This window comes from Pyrus communis, chromosome 3, assembly GCF_963583255.1.
Source record: "Pyrus communis chromosome 3, drPyrComm1.1, whole genome shotgun sequence".
In the NCBI taxonomy this organism is placed as follows: Eukaryota; Viridiplantae; Streptophyta; class Magnoliopsida; order Rosales; family Rosaceae; genus Pyrus; species Pyrus communis.
The window spans coordinates 15485206-15512045 of record NC_084805.1 but is presented as its reverse complement, the minus strand read 5'-3'; the positions used below and the strand labels follow the sequence as shown (position 1 = coordinate 15512045).

The window sequence follows — 26840 nt, the reverse complement described above, 5'->3', positions numbered from 1 at the left end:
ATTCAATAGAGGGTGTTGAATTTGGAAGAACAAGAAGAACATGCCAAGGGGGAGAATAGCTGAAGCAATTGAAAACCATGGAAGCCCTATGACACTAAGTTGAGGTTCCAACCGAAAACCAACTAACAATATGTGTAGTCCAACTCCTTATAATCACATACAAAGTCCCCTGTGGGATTCATTCTCAACATATACTTGCTCAAAATAAAAGCTTGAGAAGAAAATATCGATAGTCAAATAAAAACTTCATGAGGAAATGAACAAAGTACTCAAAACATTATTAATTCCTCGTGTAGTTTATTTCGCTATAGGATTAGAGATTACCTCCTGTAGCAGCTGGCAATAGATGATGCTTAATACACGAATAGGTAAAGAAGGCTCTGTTTTTAGTGAGAGACGCTTCATTGATTCGGGTAACTCTGACTATGATCCTCTGGGGTTTCTTGCAGTAGCACTGCATCTGCATTCGAAAACATGGGCTGTTAAATCCATTTGGATAAATGAAACTGGAAAGGAAGTTCAAGGGCGGCTGATTAAACGAATTACATAAGATGTTTTGGTTGGGAATATGTTTATACACCAAATCTGGAGAAATGAATGAGGAATTCTTACGCGTTTTTATTTTCCTCAAAATAAGGACCCTAGGTGAGCATCACTAGAAATTAATACTGGTTACAAGAGGTAGCCTGTTACCTAATATTGATTGAAGCATCAAACCCAGACAGATTGGCTGTAGACGTCAAGGCTGCCGTCCTCTTGTGCACCTTGTCCATTATTTCCTTGAAAACGTTATTCAAATTCGATGAAACGTGTCAGCATAACTCCCCTGCTGCTTTCGTACATGTGATGGATCGATGTTGCAAAAAAAATGGGTATAACAAGCTGCCACCCGCATCTTTCATCTCCATTCTAGTATATGCACAAGTTCATCCCAAACACCAAGTGCCGTGAGGAAGAAGCATTGTTTTTTTGAGAAAATGATCACCAAAAGCTTGGATTTCCCGACTGCTTCCACAAGGAAAGACGCAATTCCACCTCCTACCTCATGACTTGTGTAGGTGAGAATATTATCTTGAAGTAACAAGAAGCCTGAAGATGGCCAATAAATGTTTTTGCGGGTGCCCTCACTCTGAAAGTGAGAAAGACATCATCTTTTGCTCAAGGAGGGTTAACAGCAAGAGCAGCCATATGTAGTTATAAGGGAACTTATTTACCACACCCATGCTTACTTTTGACCTTTGTGTTGAACAAATCCAAGGAGATTCAAGTAGCATAAATAAAGTGTGATGTGTAGAACGAGAAAAGATCTGAGGGAATCATTTCCCTACTTGTAATTACCTGCAATTCGATAAGTAAAAACATGCAAGTTAATGTGCTGCTGGGGTGTAGCTATATTCGCAATGAGAAATGATGGACAACGCGGAAAGATATGGACGGAATATTGTCGAAGTTAATGCTAGTTGAATCGTTTAGCAACACTAAGAAAAACCAATACCGTGAGGAAAGAAGCTCTCCTGTTTTATCTTCTGTTTTTCCCCCTTTGCATTCTATTACTAAGAAACCGTCTCAGTTGATTGCTCTTTTTTATTTTTCTTCCTGTAGTGCCTCAGTGTAATGCAAAGATGCTAATAGAATAGCTTAGTACCTGTTCCAAATAAAAAACATGTGTCTTTCACATAGAACGTAGCACGCTAGTCTGTTCGTAAGAATTTAAATTCAATTGCAATTCTCAACTATGTATATATGTGTAAAGGGCATTAAAGCTAACTTCGAATAAATCAATCTTTCTTTCTTTTAAATTCTTACGTTGCAGAGCCGAAAGCTTGTAACAAAGAAGACCAAACAAGCAAGAACTTTGGCTGCCACAGCTTTTTCACTGCAATTTAACATGTTTGATCTTGCACTAACAGTTTTTTTTTCTTTTCATTGTCTGTGGAAGTACATCGTCTTCTTGTTCCTCATATGAGCTAAACATTTCACTTCCACTTGCATCAAACTCTTCACGCAGTCTCTTATAAATGTTTGTCAGGGGACTCAAAAGCCTGTGATAATTTTTCAGTTCAATTCTTCGGAGAGCTAAGAGACGCTCGATTGATTCGGGTAACTTTTTAACAGCCGTTCCATGTAACCAAAGATACCGCAGATTTCCCATAGGCTCCAAGATTTCAGGAAAGTATTCAAATTTAGAGCTACCAGCGAGATCAAGTTCTACAAGATATTTCAACTTAAAAATGCTCGCTGGGAGAGTCAGAAGACTTGCAATTTTTTAGTTCAATTCTTCGGAGACCAAAGAGACGCTCGATAGATTCGTGTAACTCCTCAACAGCCGTTCCATTTAACCTAAGATGCTTCAGATTTCCCATAGGCTCCAAGATTTCTGGGAAGTCTTTAAATTTAGAGCTACCAGTGAGATCAAGTTCCTCAAGATATTTCAACTTAAAAATGCTTGCTGGGAGACTCAGAAGCCTGTTGCATTTTTTCAGTTGAATTCTTTGGAGACCAAAGAGACGCTCGATAGATTCATGTAACTCCTCAACAGCCGTTCCATTTAAGCAAAGATACTTCAGATTTCCCATAGGCTCCAAGATTTCAGGAAAGTCTTTAAATTGAGAGCTACCAGTGAGATCAAGTTCCTCAAGATATTTCAACTTAAAAATGCTTGCTGGGAGACTCAGAAGCCTGTTGCAAAATCTCAGTTCAATTCTTCGGAGACCAAAGAGACGCTCGATTGATGAGGGTAACTCTTTAACAGCCGTTCCATTTAACCAAAGATACTTCAGATTTCCCATAGGCTCCAAAACGTCTGGAAAGTCTTCAAACTTAGAGCTACCGGTGAGATTAAGGTCCTCAAGATATTTCAACTTAAAAATGCTGGCTGGGAGACTCAGAAGCCTGTTGCAATTTTTCAGTTCAATTCTTCGGAGACCAAAGAGATGCTCGACTGATTCAGGTAACTGTTTAACAGCCGTTCCAGTTAACAAAAGGTGCTTCAGATAACCCATAGGCTTCAAGATTTCTGGAAAGTCTTTAAATTTAGAGCAACCAGTGAGATCAAGTTCCTCGAGCGATTTCAACTCACAAATGCTTGTTGGGATACTTAGAAGCCTATTGCAACTTGTCAGTTCAATTCTTCGGAGACCAAAGAGACGCTCAATTGATGAGGGTAATGTTTCTATTTTTGCCCCCACCATCACTAACACCAGTAGATTTCGGGGGAGCTCCCAAAACTTGGCAAGAGATAAGCATCCCCGTAGACTCAAACCAAGCGGTGGTTTCATCTTACAATTGTTGCTTGGAAGATTCTCAAGGTATTTACACCATTGAATATTCAAGTACAAGATCTTTTCGTTATTCCAAACTGATGAAGGCAAGTCCCGTATAGCAGTCTTTGATAAATCCAAGAATTCAATGTTTTCTGGCATATCTGGAAGATATTTGAGACTCGAGCATTCTCCAAGGTCAAGATAAGTAAGTCTGTCAAGACATTGTAAAGACGAAGGTATTTTAACCAAACTTCTACAACCAAATAGATTTATATGCTCTATTTTTCCACTTTGAGAGAGATCTGGAACTTTGATCAGTTTATCGGAGCAATGAAGATCCATCACTTTTAAGTTCCTAAGATTCTGTAACAAATTAAAGAGAAATTATAAGACTTAAGGACTTAGCCAGGAAAAGTTTCCAAGCTCCAAAGTTTATACAAGAAAGTAATAAGTATATATATACCTGGTCTTTATTCCAAAGTTGCTCAACTTTGCAGCGGGCCATTTTAATCTCAACAAGATTTTCTGGAGAAAATTTTGCTGGTAAACATTTCAAAGGATATTCATCCCAGTAAAGATATCTAAGAGGATTGGGAAGAGAAACTTTAAATTTGCAGTACTTCCCAAAGCTAGAATCCTGGACAGTAAGTAATCTTAGATTGGACATCTTTTTGAAGTCTGCAAAATCCAAGTGTAGCTGTCCAATCTTAGACCCGTTAAAGATTATTGCTTGAACCGTTTCAGTTCCCTGTAGACATTCAAGAGCAAAGTATAAATGTGAATATATGCAATATGCAATAAAATTTAATCAGAACTACATTTGTATGTTATGTATCTGACTAGTTCATTATAAATGAGCTTTTCATATACGAGTGTCATTTTATAGAAAACTTAAGAACTTATATATATTTATGTTCTGAAGAAACCGATGCATTTGGCTCTTACAGTATTATTTTTCAATACGTGATAAATATCCTTAGCAACAAACAACCTACTGCGTCTTCCAGGCTCCTCAATACATTGTTCATGAACAATTGCCCTACCCATTTCTTGTACCAAATCATGCATCTCCAAACAGTTCCATTCTGAAATTGATATCAGAGACTTATCAATCAGAACTTTAATTCCACCCTCAAAGAACCCACGAACATCTAACATTTGTTTTGCACAATCTAGTGTCGTCCCTTTATAGAAACATGCAATATCAAGAAATATCTCCCTTGCATTTCGTTCTAATCCCTCGTAACTTAGTCTCAACATGTTCTCAATTTCTTTGTTGGGAAATTTTTTCAACTCATTCCATTGATGTTCCCAGTCTTTACTGTTGTTGCAGTGAAGGAATAAGGAACCCAAAATCTTGAGAGCTAATGGCATCCCTCCGGCATAATCTACCACCGTCCCTAACAACTCTGCACAACGTGATTCAGCACATTTATCTTTGAAAGCATGCAAATGAAAGAGCTCAAGAGATTCTTCCCAACTTAATCCCTTAACCTCGTATATCTTGTCAACATTTCTCTTAAGTAGGCGCTTATCTCTAGTTGTTATAATGATTTGACTTCCGGGGCCAAACTGAACATGATCACCAAGTAGAAGTTCTAACTGCCTCGAAGCATTCACATCATCTAGAACAATGAGGGCCCTTGTACGGCTGAGCCTTTCTCGAACAGAAGTTGATCCTATAGTTGGAGTGCTGATATCAAGATCCTTTTCCTTTAATATCTCACGAATTAGTACATTTCGCAAGTTGTTCAGTCCATGTTTTTCTGACTCCTCCCTAACATTTGCAAGGAAACAAGAAGCTTCAAATTTAGAAGAGAGTTGGTGATATAAAGCATCTGCAAGAGTTGTCTTTCCAATACCACCCATGCCCCAAATACCAACAGTACAAACATCTGGGGAATCAATGCGCAATAACAATTCTATTTGCTTAATTTTCTTTTCAATTCCAACCAGGCCCTTCAAATCACTTGATGATATTCGATTCAATTTCGTCAAAATATCTTCAACAACTTTTTCAATGAAATTGGCCTCCGTCCTAGCAAATGTGAATATCAACAACAAAAAATATTAATAAGTGTGCCTTAACGAACCTTTTTGATAAAAATGGTTGGTAGAAATTGGCTCAAGTTGCAGAGTTAGTTACCCTGTTTTGTTTGAATAAACAAACCCGGACAGATTGGCGGCTTCCTTCAGAGCATCTCTCCACTTGCACACCTTCGTCACTCCCTCCACACTGTCCTTGAAACGTTCTTCGTGTTGAACAAATGCATCTTCATAACTTCCCTGCTGTTTTCGTATATGTGATGGGTCGATGTTGTAGAAAATTGGTATAACAACTTGTCCATTTTTTTTCTTGCAATCCAGTATATGCACAATTTCATCCAAACACCATGTGGAAGAAGCATAGTTTTCCGAGAAAATGATTACCAAAAGCTTTGATTTCTCAATTGCTTTTAGAAGGGCAGGTGCAATTTGATCTCCTCTCTCAAGGGTGTCGTCTATGTAGGTTTTGATTTTCTTCCCACATAAAGCAGCATAAAGATGGCTGGTAAAAGAATTGCGAGTGTCCTCCCCTCTGAAACTAAGAAACACATCATACTTCAAAGCACAAGGGGAGATAGCAGCATCCGACGAAGAAGCAGCCATATTCATAGCCTGAAAACCCACAAGTCAAAAGTACCGATTAAATCTCCTAGGCTAAACTTATGGCCTCATTTCGTATAGATTGGATTGGAAAGGATAAGCAACTATTTTCAAGGTATGTTGAAGGTAGAAAACTTATCCATTCCAATCATCCCCACAATCATAGGATTAAGGAGGATAAGTTTCCTTCTAACCCCCTCAAAATGGAACATCATTCTGGTAACCCAAATCATTCTCCTCTACCTTCGATATACCTTAAATTTAGAAGGTTAGTAATTCAAATTCAATCTTAGACACAAAACGAAGCATATGTGTATGAGTTTTCATGGCCTTCAAATCCACATACATATTCATATAACATGCAAATTAACGATCGTTGCACAAAAGAGATGTAATAGAGATTAGGACTAATTACTATATATAGTAAGTAATAAGATAGAAATAGTACAACCTATGATATTGGTTTAACAGAGAATCGTCAAAAAAGAAGTTGCAGAGAGACAGAGAGAGAGAGAGAGAGAGAGAGAGAGATTAATTGCCTGATCAGGAAATATAAATATTAAGAGATAAATTATAAACTGAGAAGCAAGATTGCCTTACGTAGTAGGAAGCAACAGATTGGTGCAGTTGCAGATTCCAGATGCTGGCTAGATCAGGTTTTAGCAATTCTATCCGCATGGTTGACCATATGCACGAACAGTCCAGGTCTTTACCCAATCATTCTGCTAATAAATCTTCAACCCTTTATATTGCCCATAATTTCATTTTGTGATTGAAAAAAGAACCAAATTATCCCTTCACCATCTTATAGTCAATATGGAGGGTTTTGTTAATAGATAGATACTGGTTAAAAGTATCTCCAAAGATAAGCAAAAAAAAGTATACATCAACAATAACAGTAAAAAAGAAAGTATTAATGTTTTTTAATCAAAATGCCAATTCTTATTTAATATGATGTGGATTGACAGCAAAGGTGGTTGCTGCCAAATTTGACATCAACTTCAAATTTATGTTAGTGATTAATAGATGTTCTTTATCATTTTCATTATTATTTTTTGTTCTAAAAATACTTATCAGGTAGAGAACAAAATTTAAATTCTTTGAAGATGCTTCTAAGTAATGATACAAATAGAAGGTACGAATAACATTTTTGTTTTAAAAACTAAAAGGGGGAAATCGTTTTAAAACGTGCCCTTGGTTTCTCAAATAAGTGTAGTGTAATATTGTATTTTCAAGTTTCCCGTCCCAGTAGGCATGTTTGCTTTGTGTAGTCTGCTTGTAGTCTTAGAATGGTTGGCAATCAAATTAGTGAAACATGTTGTGGCTGATATGTAACTTTCTTTGGCAATAAGCATACTTTTGGGAACCCTAATTCTTTGAGTTTTAAGATATACCTACCTGTAACCTTCAAATTAAACAACCAAGTTTCGTGTTTCAATGTCCTTAACGAGGCTGAACCGATGGATAGAAGCTTTCGTAAGAGTAGGGACAAGTAAGAAGAGGCAAAAGAGAGGTTTCTACAATCTGGTAATGATTTTAATTTTCTGATATGAGATTCACTTTCAACCATGAGCATGTAAGAGAGAGAAGGCCGGCTGGCTGGCTAGGTCAAATTAATGTTTTGTTGGAAAATATTAGTATTTAGATTTATTTTAATGAATGGTATTTTGGGCCTAGCCCATTAGTATTAGGGTTTCGTTTCCTTGCTTATTAGGGTCAAGTTAATTTTCTATATATATGGTACTTTGTAGCTCTATTGAATAACAAGTTAGTCGGGATGTAATCTCTTGGGGTTTTGTAACCATTTCGGTATTCTTGTTTATTTAATAATATTCTTATTATTTTGTAGTCTTGCTCATGATGTACTTTGATACAACAACGAAAGGCGAGTCTTCAGCTAATATTTTACTAAACTCCCAAAACATATGCCTTAGCACCTATATATTTTGGTGTTAGATCTTAATTAACTGGGTTTTTTTTAACTTTAATACTTCAAGAAGATTGAAATTTAAAATAAATCTGGTGTTAAATTACATATCGATTATAATCCTTTGATGTGTCCTTAATTCAAAATAATTAATATGCATTTTATTTAATGTCTCCCATTAAATATTTAAATTTATTAATATGCAAATTTTAATTTATTTTTTTTACCAAAAAAGAGTTTTTTAATTTTTTAATTTATTTAACATTCTTCAAACTTGAAAGACTCAATTAATGTACCTAAATGTTAGTACCGAAATGTGTGTACTCAAATGTATTATATTGAACTAATGTATTTAAATGTTACTACCGACATGTATGTACCGAAATATATGCACTGAAACGTATTATATTAAATTAATGTGCCTAAATGTGTATACCGAAATGCATGCACCGAAATGTATTATATTGAATTAATGTACCTAAATGTTTATATCGAAATGTATAGACCGAAATGTGTGTACCTAAATCTATGCATCGAAATGTATTATAATAAATTTAACGAACCTAAATGAAGAAGACAAAGTACATCGAAATACATTGTATAACAAAAATTAGTTTATCTAAGTGTTTACAACAAAATATATTACAATAAATGGAATGAAAATGAAAATTATAATGAAATAAAATTAATACATTAAAAATTAGGAAGAAAAAGATAAATAATTAAAAAATCAAAATATAATTAATAAATGAGGTAGGTGTAACATCCCACATCGCCCAGGGGAATGGATCTTGTAAGCCTTATATGTATATTCCCATCTTTACCTAGTACGAGACCTTTTGGGAGCTCATTGGCTTCGGGTTCTATCTGAACTTCGAAGTTAAGCGAGTTCGCGCGAGAGCAATCTCAAGATGGGTGACCCACTGGGAAGTTATTGTGTGAGTTCCTAGAAACAAAACCATGAGGGCGTGGTCGGGGCCCAAAGTGGACCATATCGTGCTACGGTGGAGTCGAGCCTAGGATGTGGTGGGGGCTCGGGCCGGGATGTGACAATTTGGTATCAGAGCCAATCTCTGGCCGGCAGTGTGTCGACGAGGACGTCAGGTCCCTAAGAGGGGTGAATTGTAACATCCCACATCGCCAAAGGGAATGGATCCCGTAAGCCTTATATGTATATTCTCATCTCTACCTAGCACGAGGCCCTTTGGGATCTCACTAGCTTCGAGTTGCATCGGAACTTCGAAGTTAAGCGAGTTCGCGAGAGAGCAATCCCAGGATGGGTGACCTACTGGAAAGTTCTGGTGTGAGTTCTCAGAAACAAAACCGTAAGGGCATGGTCGAGGCCCACAACGGACAATATCGTGTTACGGTAGAGTCGAGCCCAGGAAGTGGTGGGGGCCTGGGCCTGGATGTGACACAAGGGACTTAAATTAGATTTTGATCTTACTTATATTTTAATCTAAAAGTCATATTTGCCAAGGATTAAAATGAAGTTTTCTATTAAGAATATTAGTTTACACTAATACAGTATTGGCTCAGACCTTCAACCTTAAACCAATCGTTTATCAAGTACCATTTGATAAAATACTTTATCGAAAAAAAATTGAGATGTATAAGCAAGGCCAAACCTTCAATAAATTATATTGGAACTAATCTCTTCACACATATTATTTATACTGCTAATTAAGATCCTAAGAGATCATCTCTCTCTCACACACACAGAGATGGGGGATTAAGAGGGAGTTAACTTTGGAAGAGGTAGAATAAGAACATGCCAAGGTGGAGATATTGAAATATATGTTTAGAGTTGTTGAAATCACTGTAGTAAGATGCGCCATTGAGCTTGGAATACTTGAAACAATTGAAAACCATGGAAGCCCTTGACACTCTTATAGCTGTCATCTGCTCTAGGATGTGATCCTTTTCTCCTTTACCACGTTATGAGGGCACTAGTCCACCTCAAAACATTCAAAGAAAAACCGACAATCCAATCAGGCCCCAAAGGTTATGCATAACACCTTTGTCTCGTCGGCTACTTAAATCCAGAGAAAAAAGCATGGCGGCGCTGATCTTACTGGAGAATAGCCCAGCAATGTGGTCACCGTGGCTCAACATAAGTACCCAAATTTGAGGTGATATAAGCAATACCGGGTTTGACGAAGTACATGGTGGGGACATATGTGTTGAAATTGTTTGGATTTCCAAGCCGTTAGAGTTAGGTTCCTTGTTTTTAGGTTTGCTTCAAGTAGTGGTTAATAATTCCTATTCTTGAGGGACAAGTTGTTTAGTTGATCTTAATCTCTAGTCATGTACCACGTAAATAGGACTATTAGTATGTGGGCTGCATTGCTTTATTTTCAGTTTCCTTTGTAAGGCTATTTATTGCCATTAGTATTTTTGAATTCAATAACAGAAATTCTCCCAGCTATTGAGTACAATTTAGACTTTTGTCACGAGTTTTATCAAGTGTTCATTCTCGGTTCTAATGGTATCAGAGCCCCATCACGGGGCCTGATCAAAAGTTTGAAGCTTAGCAACTAGTTTTGTCGTGAAGCAGCTACACCATGGCCACTGAAAGCAGCTTTGTGCAACTTGCAATCCCACGATTTTATGGACACTATGATCACTGAAGCATGCTCATGGAGAATTTCTTGCGCTCCAAAGAATATTGGAATTTGGTGAAGACTGGGATCCCTGCAGCAGCAAAAGGGACGAATCTCACTAATGCACAGAAGAAGACAATGGATGATCAAAGGCTGAAAGATTTGAAGGCAAAGAACTATCTGTTCCAGGCCATTGATTGTTCAATTTTGGAGACAATTCTGAAGAAAGACAATGCAAAAGACATCTGGGACTCTTTGAAGCAAAAGTACCAAGGGACAACACGAGTTAAGCGTGCATAACTACAAGTTCTTCGCAAAGAGTTTGAGGTACTCCACATGAAAGTCAGTGAATCGGTGAATGAGTATTTTGCACGAACCCTCACCATTGCCAACAAGATAAGGATCCACAGAGAACAGATAGGAGATGTCGTGGTCAATGAAAGGATCATGAGGTCTATGACACCTAAATATGATTATGTGGTGTGTTTTATTGAGGAGTCTAATGACTTGGATATCTTGTCCATTAATGAACTTCAAAGTAGTTTGCTAGTACATGAACAAAGGATGGGAAAACATGTTGTGGAAGAACAAGCGCTGAAGGTGACTGATGATAATCATCCAGGAGGAAGAGGCAGACATGGTGGTTACATAGGAAAAGAGAAAGGAAGGGTAGGTATGTGTTTGACAAATCTACCCTAGAGTGTTACAACTGCCATGAGCTAGGGCATTTTCAGTAGGAATGTCCAAAGAAAAGTCAAGATTCAAAAGTCAATTACGCAGAGGCTAAAGAAGAGATGTTGTTGATGGCTTACGTGGATGTCAAAGAGGCTGGCAGAGATGAATTGTGGTTTTTGGACTCAGGTTGTAGCAATCACATGTGTGGCAAAAAGGAGATCTTCTCGAAGTTTAATGACAACTTCAGGGAATCTGTGAAGCTGGATAACAACTCGAGGTTGCATGTGCAAGGGAAAGGGAATGTGTGTATAAAGGTGAATGAAATCATGCAAGTAATCACTCACGTGTTCTATGTGCCAGACCTTAAAAATAATTTACTTAGTATTGGACAACTACAAGAAAAAGGTCTAGCAATTATCATGCAACATGACAAGTGCAAAGTATTTCATCCTGAACAGGGTCTAATTATGGAGACAATAATGGCCGCCAACAAAATGTTCATTATCTTGGCTCGTTCACAACTTCGGGAGCAAGAATGCCTCATCTTATTGACAGAAGACCAACCACAACTTTGGCATCGCAGATACAGACACTTAAGCTGGAGTGTCTGAAAATTCTTCAACATAAGAAAATGGTGAAAGGATTACCAAAGCTTAAGGCTCATGTGAAGGTATGTGAAGATTGCTTGGTAGGGAAACAACAAAGAGACCCATTTCCAAAGGAAAGCACATGCAGGGCATCAACAATCATTCAGCTCGTGCATGTTGATATATGTGGACGAATAAGTCCTATGTCAAACAACAAGAAAAGGTACCTCATTACCTTTAATGATGATTATAATAGAAAGACATGGGTGTATTTTTTTGGTAGAAAAATCAGAAGCCTTCGTTACCTTTAAGAGTTACAAGGCTAGGGTTGAAAAAGAAACTAGTGCATGTATAAGGAGCTTACATACAGATTGTGGGGGTGAGTTTACATCACAGGAGTTCACAACTTTATGCAATATACATGGCATTCAAAGGCAGCTGACAGCGGTTGCGAAGAGGAAGAATCGAACTATTATGAATATGATTCAAAGCATGCTTTCAAAGAAGAAAATCCCAAGGACTTTTTGACCAGAAGCAGTCAATTGGACCATTCATGTACTCACCAAACCACCAGTGGAACATTTTAGGGTTTTTGGATGCTTGTCACATGTTCATATCCCTGATAGTAAGAGCATTAAGCTCGATAGCAAGAGTTCAAAATGCATGTTACTTAGAGTCAGTGAAGAATCCAAGGCTATAGAACATTTGATCCACTATCTCAAAAAATAGTTATAAGTTGGGATGTGGTCTTTGAAGAAGACAAAGTTTGGGATTGGGGTGAGAAACACAAGGAGGCAATCATGGCTGATCTTGAATGGACCAAAGATGAGAAAGAGGATGCAGAAGATGATGCAGATGTGGACCTTACCGAAGAAGAAGCATTAGACGGTGAAGAATCAGATGAAAACAACCACCTGTCAGAAGGAGATTCCTCTTATGACTCACCAAATGAAGCCACTTCCATTGACGAACAAGTTAGAAGACAGTCGGCGTGGATGAGAGATTATGTGAGCGGAAAAGGCCTTTCTCAAGATGAATAAATGGCTCATTTAGCTTTGCTTGCTGATAGTGATCCCATCACTTATGAAGAAGCTGAGAAGCGTGCAAAGTGGAGGAAAGCTATGAATTCAGAAATTGAATCCATAGAAAGAAACAACACGTGGGAGTTGATCGAGCTACCATTAGGAGGGAAAGTGATTGGAGTTAAATGGGTTTACAAAACAAAGCTTAATGAGAATGGTGAAGTGGACAAATACAAGGTTCGCTTGGTTGCAAAAGGGTACAATTAGCAATATGGAGTGGATTATGCTGAAGTATTTGCATCTGTAGCTCGCTTGGACACAGTTAGAGTTATACTTTCACTTGCAGCCCAGAAAAATTGGTCAGTTTATCAGCTAGATGTCAAGTCAGTGTTCTTACATGGAGAATTAAGTGAGGAAGTGTTTGTTGCACAACCTCTGGGTTGTGAAAAAAAAAAGGGAATAACAAAAAGTATACAAGCTTAAGAAGGCCTTATATGGGCTTAAACAAGCTCCTTGAGTTTGGTATAGTCATATAAAGTCTTACTTTATTAAGGAGGGGTTCGAGAAGTGCCCACATAAACACACTTTGTTCATTAAAACAATGGATGAAGGTAAGCTGTTAATTGTATGTCCTGTGTTGATGATCTTATTTTTATTGGAAATGATGAGTATATTCAAGTTTAAGCATTTTATGATGATTGAATTTGATATGACTGATCTTGGAAGGATGAGTTATTTTCTTGGGATAGAAGTGGTGAAAAGGTTAGAAGGTATTTATGTTGGCCAACGAAAATATGCTCAGGAAGTATTGGAAAGGTTCAACATGGATCAGTGCAATCCAGTGCATAATCCTGCTATTCCTGGTTTTAAACTGACGAAGGATGAGGATGGGGTCATGGTTGACAACACTATGTACAAACAGATCGTGGGGAGTCTTATGTACCTGACTACCACACGACCTGACATTATGTTTGTTGTGAGTTTAATTAGCAGGTATATGGAACGTCCCATTGAACTCCATCTACAGGCACCAAAGAGGGTACTAAGGTATTTGAAGGGCACAGTTGATTTTGGGTTGTTCTATGCTAAGTTCAGGAGTAGTCTCATGGTCTTCGAAGAAACAACCTGTGGTCACATTATCCACCACTGAAGCTGAATTCATTGCTGCAACTTCAAGTACGTGTCAAGCAGTATGGTTAAGAAGGATTTTATAGTAGCTCAGTCATAAACAACGCAAATCCACGTTGGTTTTTTGTGATAATAGTTCTGCAATAAAGCTCTCAAAGAACTAAGGATAGAGTCGTGGAATTGGCTCAGTAATGCATGGTCGCAGTAAACATATAGATGTTCATTTCCACTTTCTTCGTGATCTCACTAAGGATAGAGTCATGGAATTGGCTCAGTTTTCTACTCAAGAGCAAGTTGTAGACATATTGACAAAGCCTTTGAAGTTGGACATGTTCCAAAAGTTGCAGGAGTTAATGGGTGTTTGTTTACCTTCAAGTATAAACTGATTGTTGTTAGTATTCAGTTTAAGGGAGGATGTTGAAGTTGTTAGAATTTCCTAGCCGTTAGAGTTAGGTTCCTTGTTTTTAGGTTTGCTTCAAGTAGTGGTTAATAATCCCAATTCTTGAGGGACAAGTTGTTTAGTTGATTTTAATCTCTAGTCGTGTACCACATAAATAGGATTGTTCGTATGTGGGCTACATTGCTTTATTTTCAGTTTCCTTTGTAAGGCTATTTATTGCCACTCGTATTCTTGAATTCAATAACGGAAATTCTCCTAGCTATTGAGTACAATTTAGGCTTTTATCATGAGTTTTATCAAGTGTTCATTCCCGGTTCTAACAATATGGAGCTTTTGCTCGGCCAATCCTAATCACGGCAAGCTTTTCGATGATGCAATGGCCTGTGGTGCAAACATGGATGTGCTTGTAGTGATTGAAAGTTGTCCAGAGGTATTACAAAGGGATTGAGACAATAGTAGACGTAGGTGGGGGTAATGGGACTACGCTGCGGTTACTAGTCAAGGCCTGTCCTTAGATTCGAGGCATTAACTTTGATCTTCCTCATGTTGTCTCTTCCTCCAGAGTGCGATCGCATTGAGAATGTTGGAGGTGACTTTTTCGATCGTAGGAATACCACATGTTGATGCTGCAATCATCATGGTTACATATGAAATCAAGAAAACTAAGGGCTGATGCTGCAATTAAACTTTGGCTATACATTATTCCTTTAAGTTTATTGTCTTTCTCTAAGTTTTCTTTCACAACAAGATACGCACGTTATGATTAAAGGGCGCGATATTATCAATTTTTTTGTGATACGCAGTGGGTTCTTCATGACTGGGTGACGATGAGTGCATTCGTATCCTTAAGAAGTGACGATAAGTCCAATCTGTTATTCAAGCGTTTCCTTAAATTTTTGGAGGATAAAATGTTAAGGATGCCGGACTTGTATTCTCAAACAAGTATTTCATCGAAGTGAATTTTCAAATTGTTGGGTCCCTGTGTTCATTTTTCTGTTGCAGGATTGTAAAAATTGCCAAGTTAATTACATACTTGGCTTTTCGCCTTTATAGACATTAGGTATCCTTTCAACAGAAGGAAGATAATATTTAATTGTACGACTTTCGCTTTGTCATCTGGCTTGTAGTATTTGGATTGTTTTGGCAAAATAATATTGAATTGTGTGATGTGTTGTCAATAAAGAAGAAGAAAACCTCGTCCCACACGAGCAAAGTGCAGAAAGCAGAGTTGCTCACGCAGCATAAAATGGAGCCAACGGTGGTGATGCAACACATCTTTGCACTTGGGGCAATGACGCAGCTAATGAGGTTCTAACCAAGGCACGTTTATTGCTGGTTGAAAACTATTTCTAAACCCCCTCTTGGGCTTAGGTTCAGCCTTGTGCCCTTGAGAATTTTTGGAAGGGTCAACTCTTTGGGTAGACCCTACAATTTTTAGTTGAAAAAAATTTATATTCCAACTATTTACTGGAGTTATTTCTCATCTAATGGCAACGTGTTTCTTAGAACATGCAAACCTCATAATCAAAACTTTTTATTTTATTCATGTGGATGTGTTATTGAGAGTTGTAACGCCAAAAATCATCCTCATTATTAACCGTCAATTTGTTTTATTCATATGGATGATTAAACATTAGAGAATGATAAAGAGAATAAACAAGGGAATTGATAGGTATTTTTACCACCTGCAAAAGTAAGGATAAAAACACTTAAAAATACTTGCAAGAGTACAAGGTTGTCGTAGTATAGCAGCTCAAGTAAGGTCGTTTTCCACAGGGATTGAATAAATAATTTATGTTTAAAACCAACTCTTAATTAATTATTGAAAACAAAGATTGGAAAATGTTGATTCTAGAATTTAATATAATAAAAACGAATTTTAAAATAAAACAATTAAAGAAATTAACTAGAGAACAATTTAAAGAAAGTCAATTTGTAAAACCTAGGGTTCAGCCGTCACTCTAACAATTATACGTAGTTCTTCTAATTCCTTATGAATTACACATGCATATTTTGAAGGTTAGGTTTTTCTGAAGTATGCCCTACTTGAAACCTCCAACATAGAACGTATATCTAACATGCAACCCGTCAGTGGCGTCTAGATTGAATGTGAACATGCAAGACTCATTATGTGTTGTGAAAACCTTTTGAAAAATCATACAATCCTTAAGACGTGTCGTTCATCCTAAGAAGTTACACATATTAACCACAAAAAGCCAGCGTCAATTTCAGGGACAACTCTCCGCCAAAATTGCGTCCAATTACTTATCTAAACATCCTAATGGTAGCCAATCATCAAGACAATTAGATAGTTTAAAGCACAGTGATTAATAATTCAAAACTTGCATGCATAATATCATAAGCAAATTGAAAAGAAATTACATATTCTTGCTAAGGCTCATGGCCTCACCCTAGCAAATGAAACTAGTTACTAACAACCATAAAACAAAATATTATTAAGAACATAGATAGAAAACACCTTGAAAATAAACTTGAATCGTCAAGTCTTTCTAAAGCCAAAGTATTGCGTTCTCCCCCCTTCTCTTCTAATGGCTAAAAAATCTTATTTATACTACTAGAAAATAAAATCCTACCTTGGAAAGGTCTTAGAATAAAATTAGGAAACAAAATTAAATGATAAAAAAGAAAATAAAAGGTTTCCTATTTGAACTAGAATTCGGAGTTATCAGAAAATCACACTTTTGACCAACCAAATCAACTCCTATTTGGTCCCAAAATGTCTCTTTTGAAAGATGAAGACGTTTCCTACAAATTCTCAGAAGGAGTCTTCCTTAAAATACACCGTCTTGACCTTCAAAATACCTAAAATGTCCAAAAACGTCAATCTGGGAAAGCTGCGCGCTGGGCTTTTATTTCATCTCCACTGTCAAACGGGTTGGTAGAAAAATCTGGAATTTTGACTCAATCATCTTGAAAGACTCACGAAAATATTTCAATTTGAATCACTCCAAAATTCATCCGTTTGATCATTTTTTCTCCAGAGGAATTTGAATGTCCTACATTGAAAATACATTACAAAGTATCAAAATTTTACCAAAATAACCAATAAATTAATACTAAGATTAGGATAAAATATATAGTATAATATCGACTCATCAAATACCCCCAAACTTAGCTTTTTGCTTGTCCTCAAGCAAAACAAAACTCAAAAACAAAGATAAAAACTAACAAACTTAACTAAAACTCAACTAAGACAAAATTTTCATCTTCAAGTTGCAATTCATAGAAAACGTTAAAAATTAAAACATCTTTCCAAAAGTTCCAACGAATCCCACCATAGAGTCTAAGCCATTTAGAATCAATTAGAAAAGAATTCATGAACTTCCTTTGGTGTAAAGTGAGCCAACATGGCTAAGGAGACTCGACTAAAACCCTTACTTCTTGTCGTTTTTATTCCACACGTACTAACTTTATATATATATATATATATATATATATATATATATATATATATATATATATATATATATATATATATATATATATATATTAGTAACAGTGGTGGTCGTGCAATGTCAGTTCCCTTAAGCTTTTGATCTAACCCATGTAGTGAGTTTTAAGTCAATGACTCCCAAACCACAAAGGCTTTAGGACACTAGATGTAGAACACCCCTAAGGACTTATTAACTCGAGTTGTAAAGGCTACGAAACCAACTAACCATCCTGCCCCATGCCAAGACTCTACCGTTTGACGCGAGAATCACTGTTGATCAGGCAGGACTGACCCCGTTACTAGACAAAGCCTTGAGTGGAACAATTATTACTTTATTTGTAACACATACTAAACTTTACTTAAAACAAAAATTAAAATTAAACTTATACTAAAAGTAAGGTTTCAATCTCACTCCTCACAAACCATGTTGATGTGAATGTGCAAATTTTCAAAGTGTAACTCATGAATTAGTGTCAAAGCAACGATAAATAGAAAATACTCTATTGTGAGATTAACCTTCACCATGTCCATTTGTTCTAACTTTTAAAATAAACTATGGATATTAACTTAAAAAGAATGAAAATCTAACATGACTCAAAAATAAAAATCTAAAAATTCTTATTTCCCACCCCCAAACTTAAATCATACATTGTCCTCAAGGTGTGAAAAATAGAAGAAAAGCAAAAATAAACTAAAACAACAAAATAAAAAGATAAACAACCACCTTAATTAACTAGAAATAGAAAGACGAAAAATAAAACTCCAAAATAAAACAAATAAAATAAAGGGAATGGAAGTGGACACACCTGGTTTTGAACCTGGGACATGAAAGCATCAAAGAAGGTGTTGAAAAATAAAAACCCAAAAGTGCTGCGGGCTAGATTTGAACCTGTGACTTGGTGGAACAAGGTGGGGCGCTGAGCCTTGCATGTGGAACTATATAAGCTGACTTAACAGCTTCATTCTTCATTTCCAATCCTAGCTGCCGTTTCCCTCTTTCTAAACTTTTGCTGACCTGAGCCCAACACCATGAGTGCACTCCTTCATCATTCGTCCAGAAACTGAAACGCTAGCTTCACCTCATTCAAAACCTCGTCCTTCTCTCACGTCTCTCTGAAATCAAAATTACACCTCAAAATTCCATCATCAAACCCAGCTAACACCAGAGCCGTCATACACCTCGAGTCCCATTTTTTTTTCTCAGTTTATTGCTCTGAAGATAAAGGTGGAGATCCACCCCAAACTCAGTCTCGATCCATCTCTGGTTCAAAGAATCCTCCAAGTAGCACATAAGCTTCTCAGTACCCCCTGTGAGTATTTCTGAACTGATTTTCATCCGTTGAAGTCTGATGAATGTGGATGAATGAATGCTTCTGAAAGCATGATTCAGTTGAATTTTGCGCGCTTAATGGATATTTAGGGCCATTTGAATCCAAATGCAACCTGAATAAATCCCAAAATAAAACACTGATTAACTAAAAACAATTGCTGTTTTTGTGTCTTTCAATTTTGTGTTTTTTTTTTTTTTTTTTTTTGATAAAGACTAGAAGGAATAAAATAAAATGAACGCAAAATAAAAAGAAAAGAGTTTAGAAAAATTTGGCTGCCTTCCAGTTAACGCTTTATTTAACGTCTATAACTAGACGTAGAAGAAAGAATTGAAGATCACGTCACTTGTTCCCTTAGAGTTAACCACTTCTTGATAGCATCATACTGCAACAGTAGGTATGAAATGAGTTGTTGTTTATCAGTGGTTGAATTCTTCCTAATTGCCCTTCTATGTGAATGAATCTTTGTGATCAAATAAGGCTGTTTCCAGTGAGGTTTATGTTTCCGTCGAGCTGCCTTGAGCCTTGTATTTAACACCCACAACCTCTGCACTGGCAGAATTTCTCTACGAGGAATTTGGCTGTCACGGAATTCATCCTGATTTTCTTTAAATTTGATGAATTGTGATGTTTGCGTGTCCAATTTAGCAACCAAAATTTTCTGATTAGTAGCCGGTTGCTCCGAATCCAAAATGGTCAGAGTAGTCAAAAGATGATCATGTGATGTCTGATATACTAATTTTGAATGAACAGCTTCTAACATATCAATTCTTGTGCATTCGTGCAGCCCTGTTGGGAAGGGTTCTAGTGGCACATAAACTTGGGGAGGAGAAGATTTTGTGGAAATTGTTTCATATCAGCAGGTGGTGTTTCCTCCCTTGGGCATGACTGGCTGGCAGATTGCTCTTCCGTTTTTGCACCAATTTCCTCTTGATCATCATAGCTTTTCCCATAGTTTATTAATGGTTGAATCTGAAATTCTTGATTAGTTCTTTCAATGTACAACTCAGTTGATTCCAACAATTTAGAGAGTTTGTCTTCCACCGAAAGCTTTTGTGGCACATTAAATTTCTCAAAATACTGCTCAAGATGTTTCTTCAAACTTGGAGTGTAGAACTCTGAATAGGGATTGTTCCAATGCCTTTTTGAGTCGGTTGTCATATCGATATGCTTCTGGACAAACTCATGAAAATATTCTCTCTCGGGACACTGCAAAATATCATGGGTCTTCAAATAGCAAAGAGCACAAATTGTAGGGTTAAATCCATAGAAACCCCATTCTGCAAATGTGACCTATAAAGGCTGTCCTCCTGGTTGTATATTGAATCCAGGAAGAGGAACACGGTCCATTGTTGCACAAATTGTAACCTAAAAAAAAAAAAAAAAAAATCAAGTAAATAAAAAGTTATATACAAAAATAATTAACTAAGAATATGATGAACACAAATTATTTAAAACAATGCCTGGCAACGGCGCTAATTTCTTGATAGATATTTTTATCACCTGCAAAAGTAAGGATAAAAACACTTTAAAATACTTGCAAGAGTACAAGGTTGTCGTAGTATAGCAGCTCAAGCAAGATCGTTTTCCACAGGGATTGAATGAATAATTTATGTTTAAAACCAACTCTTAATTAATTATTGAAAACAAAGATTGGAAAATGTTGATTCTAGAATTTAATATAATAAAAACGAATTTTAAAATAAAACAATTCAAGAAATTAACTAGAGAACAATTTAAAGAAAGTCAATTTGTAAAACCTAGGGTTCAGCCGTCACCCTAACAATCATACGTAGTTCTTCTAATTCCTTATGAACTACACATGCATATTTTGAAGGTTAGGTTTTCCTAAAGTATGCGCTACTTGAAACCTCCAACATAGAATGTATATCTAACATGCAACCCGTTTGTGGCGTCCAGATCGAATGTGAACATGCAAGACTCACTATGTGTTGTGAAAACCTTTTGAAAAACCATACAACCCTTAAGACGTGTCGTCCATCCTAAGAAGTTACACATATTAACCACAAGAAGCCAACGCCAATTTCAAGGACAACCCTCCATCAAAATGCATCCAATTACTTATCAAAACATCCTAATGGTGGACAATCATCAAGACAATTAGATAGTTTAAAGCACAATGATTAATAATTCAAAACTTGCATGCATAATATCATAAGAAAATTGAAAAGAAACTACATATTCTTGCTAAGGCTCATGGCCTCACCCTAGCAAACGAAACTAGTTACTAACAGCCATAAAACAAAATATTATTAAGAACATAGATAGAAAACACCTTGAAAATAAACTTGAATCGTCAAGTCACTCTAAAGCCAAAGTATTGCGTTCTCCCCTCTTCTCTTCTAATGGCTAAAAAGTCTTATTTATACTACTAGAAAATAAAATCCTACCTTGGAAAGGTCTTAGAATAAAATTAGGAAACATAATTAAATGATAAAACAGAAAATAAAAGGTTTTCTATTTGAACTAGAATTTGGAGTTCTCAGAAAATCACACTTTTGACTGACCAAATCAACTCCGATTTGGTCCCAAAAGGTCTCTTTTGAAAGCTGAAGACGTCCCCTACAAATTCTCAGAAGGAATCTTCCTCAAAATATGCCATCTTGACCTCCAAAATACTCAAAACGTCTAAAAACATTAATTTGGAAAAGCTGGGCGCTGGGCTTTTATTTCATCGCCACGGTCAAAGGGCTTGGTAGAAAAATCTGGGATTTTGACACAATCATCTTGAAAGACTCATGAAAATATTCCAATTGGAATCACTCCAAAATTCATCCGTTTGATCACTTTTTGCTCCAAAGGAATTTGAATGTCTTACATTGAAAATATATTACAAAGTATCAAAATTCTACCAAAATAACCAATAAATTAATACTAAGATTAGGGTAAAATATATAGTATAATATCGACTCATCAGGAATTATTATTAACACTCCAAAAATCTCATTCTACACTACTCACTCCCGTCGTCATTAACTGATTAATGGTTTTTTGCAATGTAAGGAACGAAATATCGTCTTTTCAGTAGTATATAAAGTTAAATAATAATGTTTCCAAGTAAATCGACCAAAATTCATATCATAATAATTCTCAAGCAAATAACAAGTTTTGCAGTTGCAGCTAAAATAAATACCATGATAGATTGCTAGTATAACCTACAAATTTAAGTCCAAAAAGAGTTAAATACCATACCATGTGTGCATTCAACAGCTGGTTTTTAAGTGTCTCAAAACTACATAAAAATATACGTTTGTCAATACACATTCTTTCGCATATTGTACATTAACCAAAATTTTCACCATACTGTTTTGCAACATTGCCCGAATGAAACGCGAAAGAAAAATGAACATCAAAACCAATAAATAGCCAAAATGTGCTTATCTAATCGCCAAAAACAGAGGGAAGAAACAGAGAACTGAATCATCACTTAAGTTTCTTCGAGTCCTTGGAGGTTTTCTCCAACTGTGCGAAAACTGGAGAAAATCTGTGGTCGCGGATGAGCGAAACTAAGACGTACGTGTTCGCAGCTAAGAATATGATGCTTGCCATCCAGAGTTGAAGAAAGACATTTTTTCCTTTGAACTCAAGCATATAACCCCAAAACAACCAATGAAGTTGACCGCCTACCCACAATGCGATGCACGATAGGCCTTTCCATTTAAGTTTCATGTTGCTCCAAGAGAGAACCAGCGGCAAGAGACAAAAGAACCACACAAAGTATTGTGCAGTCATTACCTGTCAACAATGAGCAGAAGTAATTTAGATTCAGTCGGGAAAACAAAATTATATAAAAAACCATATGTTTGAAAGTACACTATTGCACGCTAGCGAAAAAACAAGAGAAAAGTCCAGTATTGAAGCAGAGGTTTTTGATGAGAATAACCACTAGGAATGCAACATCGAAAGTAATCAGGTACGTTAAACATTTACTAATCCACCAATTTATATATGAGAAAATAGTAATAAAGAGAAAAACCTTGTTGAAAGCCACGAATGCCACTGTCTGTACTAAGCAGCAGAATGGAAGGTCTTTGGCGAAACTAAAAACAAGAACAACCTGGACTATCAACTGAGGCAAAAATGAGATGAGTTTCTCCAATATCGAAAGTTTACGGTGGTACTGAAGGTAGATGTGATAAAAGTAAATGGAAAAATTGTGCCTTGGATCAGTACGGGTAAGATGATACAACAGTGCTTCATACAGGAAATCCCACCCATACAGATGATAGAATAAACCAGTGAAAAGGAAGAACACGGCCGCAGATATAAAGGAGAAAAGTAATCTTTCTCGTGTTAATGCACTTTTCAAAAGAAACCATGGGCAAAGAAGCTGAGTGGGTCTTGTAACAGAACTGCTTTGAGGTGAATCTTGCCGACGATTCCAATATTGAAGTCTAGGCTTCTGACCAGGACGAAACACATGCGGATCCAGAATCACAAGGATAGGGAGTGCATAGATAATGGGGTAGATTCTGAAGTGGACAACAAGCCCATACCAAAATGCAGCTTGTAACACACGTCCTGTCATGAAGAAAAAAACAGTTATGGGCAGAAGCGATAACAACCATTCAAAAAATTTAGTTTGACTAACGCTTCTTATAGCAGAATGCAATGCCTACTTGGGTTGTCATAGAGAGATCATGCTCACAAAATGCACAGGATTTTTTGAATCCGAGAAACATTTGGGAATATTGAAATCATAATTCTATTATCAAAATAAGGAAAACAACAAAGACAGTGCCATGTTTGTTGGTATCTAGCACAGTCACCTCAAAGAGAATGAATCATGAGAAGCTCGAACATCATCACAGAAAACACGAGAAATAGAAGCGCATTGCTAGTTTGATAAATGCAATACACAGAAGATACTCTCACCGGATCGAAAGAAACATAAAGAACCTTACATCCAATAATGCTTCCCTTTCTGTAATCTCTGCTGAGGTTTATACAAGTACATAATTTCACTTTCATAAAAAGCATTCGATTTGATTCATATTAAGATAATTCAGAGATATGACTCATTTTTAACTGACATAATTAGTGGCAGTAAATATCAGACAAAGAAAGAAACTTACACCGTTCATAAGACATACGAAGACCCAAAGAACCAAAGCACAAACAATTGGCTCACAATTCCCTCGAGTCCCAATCGTAAAAGTAAACGGATTAAAGAGCCAAACAATCACAGAAATCATGCTCAATTTCTCCGGCACCCCGCGAAGCTTCAGAATGATCCTTATAAACAAACCCACAAGCAAATCTACACAATTTGCACAACACAAAAACCATGTCACTTGAATATCCCCACTCAAAAGTATCAAAAACAAAAGGGAAATATGCGCAAATGAAACCGGTTACAGAAGTTCAATAAAACACCAAAGGGAAAAGAAAGCGCAATTTATATACGGGTTATTATCTGTTTAGTATCTGCAGTTCTATTTTCCATTAAAAGTCTGCAACCAGTTCTATTTGCGCATATTTCCGAATACAAAAACAAAGTACCTGCAGCCGAGAAGATGAATTTGCCCCAAGAGCGATGGAGAATGGAATTGGGTAGGAGCAGAAGGGCGAGCAGAGGAGAGTATCTGTAAGTGGATCTCTGAAATGGGGATTTACCAGACGCCATTAGAGAAGCTGCGTCCGAGAAGACTATGTAATCGACGTCTGTGTACCTCACCTCCATGTGGGCATCCTGCCACTCTCCGTACAGTATTAAAACCACCCTCAGCACCGCCGAGACGATGAGGAGCGCACGGAATTGTATGGGCGCCATTCGGGATTGGAGGGGACGGAGATCCGAGGTGGAGGGAGAGGAAAGTGGTGAAAGGGGTCGAAGTTGTTTAAGTGAGCACTGTAGTAAATAAATGCCACATTTTCTATACCGGTGGTTGGTTTACTAATTCGTAATTAGAGTATGATGAATTAAATTAAGAAGAAATTGAATTGAGAAGGAGATGAAATGAGATGGAATTAGAATTGGAGTCATGTTGAAATTGTTTACTAAACTATCTGGAATCAAAATAAAAATGATATTGATTACATAAAAGTTGTTTACTCACTAACATGAATCAGAATTGAAACTTATTTGATTACTAAACTGCCCTTGTTCTAAATAATATTTTTATATGCTAGTTAATGGTTAATTTTGATAACACATATGCTCATAAAATCCAATTAGCTACATGAAAACATAACTATTTAGCAAAATAAATAACTAACAAATTTATTAAAAATATAAAATAACATAAAAAAACCCCAAAAAATAGAAAACTGTGATGCCATCTTCTCCCCCCCCCCCCCCCCCCCCCCCCAAACCACATCTCCAAACCCGGCTCCTCGCCACCTATCACAACCCTCCCCGCCCTCTGTTCTTAGATGACCATGCGGACATGCCACACATTCCCCCCCCCCCCCCCCCCTTTGTGAGTTCATGCATGGGTTTTGGATAGTCTGCGGCAAAGGGGCAAGGAGAAAGGGGTCGGGATTTCATCGGAGTTGAAGCTCCTCTGTTAGGAAATGGTGGGATTGGGGAGAAGAGAGATGGGTTTACCAAAAAAGCATGAGGATAGTATTGGTAGAAAACTTGGATCCTTATGAATCTATTTCCAGGAACTCAATTCCCACCTCCCAAATCGAGAATCCATTTCCGGATGTTTAAGGAATTGTATTTCGGATTTTGGGTGGGTCCCACCTGAATGTTGATTCCCTAAGGTTTGGTAAACAATGTAATGACTTGGAGTTCGTGCAATTCTGTTTCCTGGACTTTCATTCCGATTTGGTAAACACGCCCGAGGTGACATCTGATGTGGATAACCACATCATTTGAAAAATTTGCAAAACCCAAGAAAAGGAAGGAGAAAGACTGTATACCACAATCATCATTTAATTAAGTAGTTTTTATTAATTATTAGTTTATTAAATAATGAACTAAATTTAAAAATTGATTAATTGATTAATTCAAATGATGTGGCTGTCCACATCAAATGCCACTAATATCTGAATTTAAACTAGAGCAACACACATTTTATTAATTTTTGTCCATTGATCTTAATCAATTCATTCGATCAGACGACCGAAAATTGATAGGGTGTGTGAAAAGTAGAAGTGATTATGTGCAAAGTACCACCCTTTAAACTAATCCAACTTATACCGAGAAGATTTGAACTCAAGTTGCATACAGGCCGGCATAATTTCTTGATCAACAAATCTGACTCGTATTTATTTGGATCATATTAAAGGAAAGCAATCATGTTTATGCACTCCAGTTGAATTTTCTCCTTCCTAACAATTAACAATTTAACACAAGTTGGGTCCTTTATGGTTAACCTAGCTTCATTTAGTGAGGATATATATGTACTTGGCTTTGACAAGCTTTCCAATTATATTCCAGATGTTTTATTTGATGATTGTGATGATTTAATAACATTGTACTGGAGTCCGGAGGCATGGTTTAATAGTTTCCTACAATGCATTGAGCTAAAGATAGTAAGTTGCTCTTCAATAACTCGAAAGAATTACATCAAGTCTGGAAATAGCAAAACGGAAAAATTTGTAAGTCAATTGTATAACTTAAATATAGTCGACTGGCTTAATTTCCTTTTTAGGGAAACTAATAAAAAAAATTTCTAGACTTTAAACTTTAATCAAAAGTCATCTTAGGTCATCTCCAATCGAAAGGTCTAGAGGGCCAAAGGGCCAAAAATAGTCCGAAAATCGTCTCTAACCGAGGGTTAAGCCAAAGCGCTCGTGTGCCCCACTAGACAAAAAAGGGCCAAAGGGCCAAAGG

At 36.8% G+C, this 26840-nt stretch overlaps 2 protein-coding genes, 1 non-coding gene and 1 pseudogene across 5 annotated transcripts; 2 read left to right on the top strand and 2 right to left on the bottom strand.

The window, feature by feature from the left end:
- Position 1: 1 nt before the first annotated feature.
- Positions 2 to 6627, bottom strand: LOC137729306 (disease resistance protein RPV1-like). Of its 3 annotated transcripts, XM_068468212.1 has the most exons (9): positions 6510 to 6627; positions 5410 to 5921; positions 4209 to 5301; positions 3727 to 4011; positions 1807 to 3626; positions 1496 to 1645; positions 1230 to 1338; positions 694 to 1129; positions 2 to 460 (listed from the first exon to the last, which is right to left on the bottom strand). In XM_068468212.1, exons 1-5 carry the CDS (start codon positions 6585 to 6587, stop codon positions 2226 to 2228), a joined length of 3369 nt encoding a protein of 1122 aa, XP_068324313.1. In that variant the 5' UTR covers positions 6588 to 6627; the 3' UTR covers positions 2 to 460; positions 694 to 1129; positions 1230 to 1338; positions 1496 to 1645; positions 1807 to 2225. The 3 variants fall into 3 exon arrangements, with proteins under 3 accessions (XP_068324313.1, XP_068324312.1, XP_068324314.1); XM_068468211.1 differs by having other exon boundaries at positions 694 to 1338; XM_068468213.1 differs by lacking the exon at positions 6510 to 6627 and having other exon boundaries at positions 694 to 1338; positions 5410 to 6422.
- A 3006-nt stretch (positions 6628 to 9633) lies between these two features.
- LOC137728262 (acetylserotonin O-methyltransferase-like) lies at positions 9634 to 15107 on the top strand (annotated as a pseudogene).
- A 417-nt stretch (positions 15108 to 15524) lies between these two features.
- On the top strand, positions 15525 to 15676 carry LOC137730359 (U4 spliceosomal RNA). Its single transcript, XR_011068123.1, has one exon. It is a non-coding gene; the product is annotated as a U4 spliceosomal RNA (small nuclear RNA).
- Positions 15677 to 22326: 6650 nt separating this feature from the next.
- On the bottom strand, positions 22327 to 24881 carry LOC137730027 (GPI mannosyltransferase 1-like). The gene is made up of 4 exons (XM_068469096.1): positions 24557 to 24881; positions 24132 to 24314; positions 23031 to 23575; positions 22327 to 22789 (listed from the first exon to the last, which is right to left on the bottom strand). The coding sequence occupies exons 1-4, from the start codon at positions 24825 to 24827 to the stop codon at positions 22478 to 22480; spliced, it is 1311 nt and encodes a 436-aa protein (XP_068325197.1). The 5' UTR covers positions 24828 to 24881; the 3' UTR covers positions 22327 to 22477.
- Positions 24882 to 26840: the final 1959 nt, after the last annotated feature.

Excerpts from the sequence above, each read along its gene's own strand:
- LOC137729306 (XM_068468211.1), bottom strand. The coding sequence starts at position 6,587 with ATGCGGATAGAATTGCTAAAACCTGATCTAGCCAGCATCTGGAATCTG. Across the intron at positions 5,302-5,409 it reads GTTTATTCAAACAAAACAGG|GACGGAGGCCAATTTCATTG; the intron begins GTAACTAACTCT and ends CACATTTGCTAG. Across the intron at positions 4,012-4,208 it reads ACGTATTGAAAAATAATACT|GGAACTGAAACGGTTCAAGC; the intron begins GTAAGAGCCAAA and ends GAATGTCTACAG.
- LOC137730027 (XM_068469096.1), bottom strand. The coding sequence starts at position 24,827 with ATGGCGCCCATACAATTCCGTGCGCTCCTCATCGTCTCGGCGGTGCTG. Across the intron at positions 23,576-24,131 it reads CTTCGTATGTCTTATGAACG|GACGTGTGTTACAAGCTGCA; the intron begins GTGTAAGTTTCT and ends TCTTCATGACAG. Across the intron at positions 22,790-23,030 it reads CATTCGTGGCTTTCAACAAG|GTAATGACTGCACAATACTT; the intron begins GTTTTTCTCTTT and ends CATTGTTGACAG.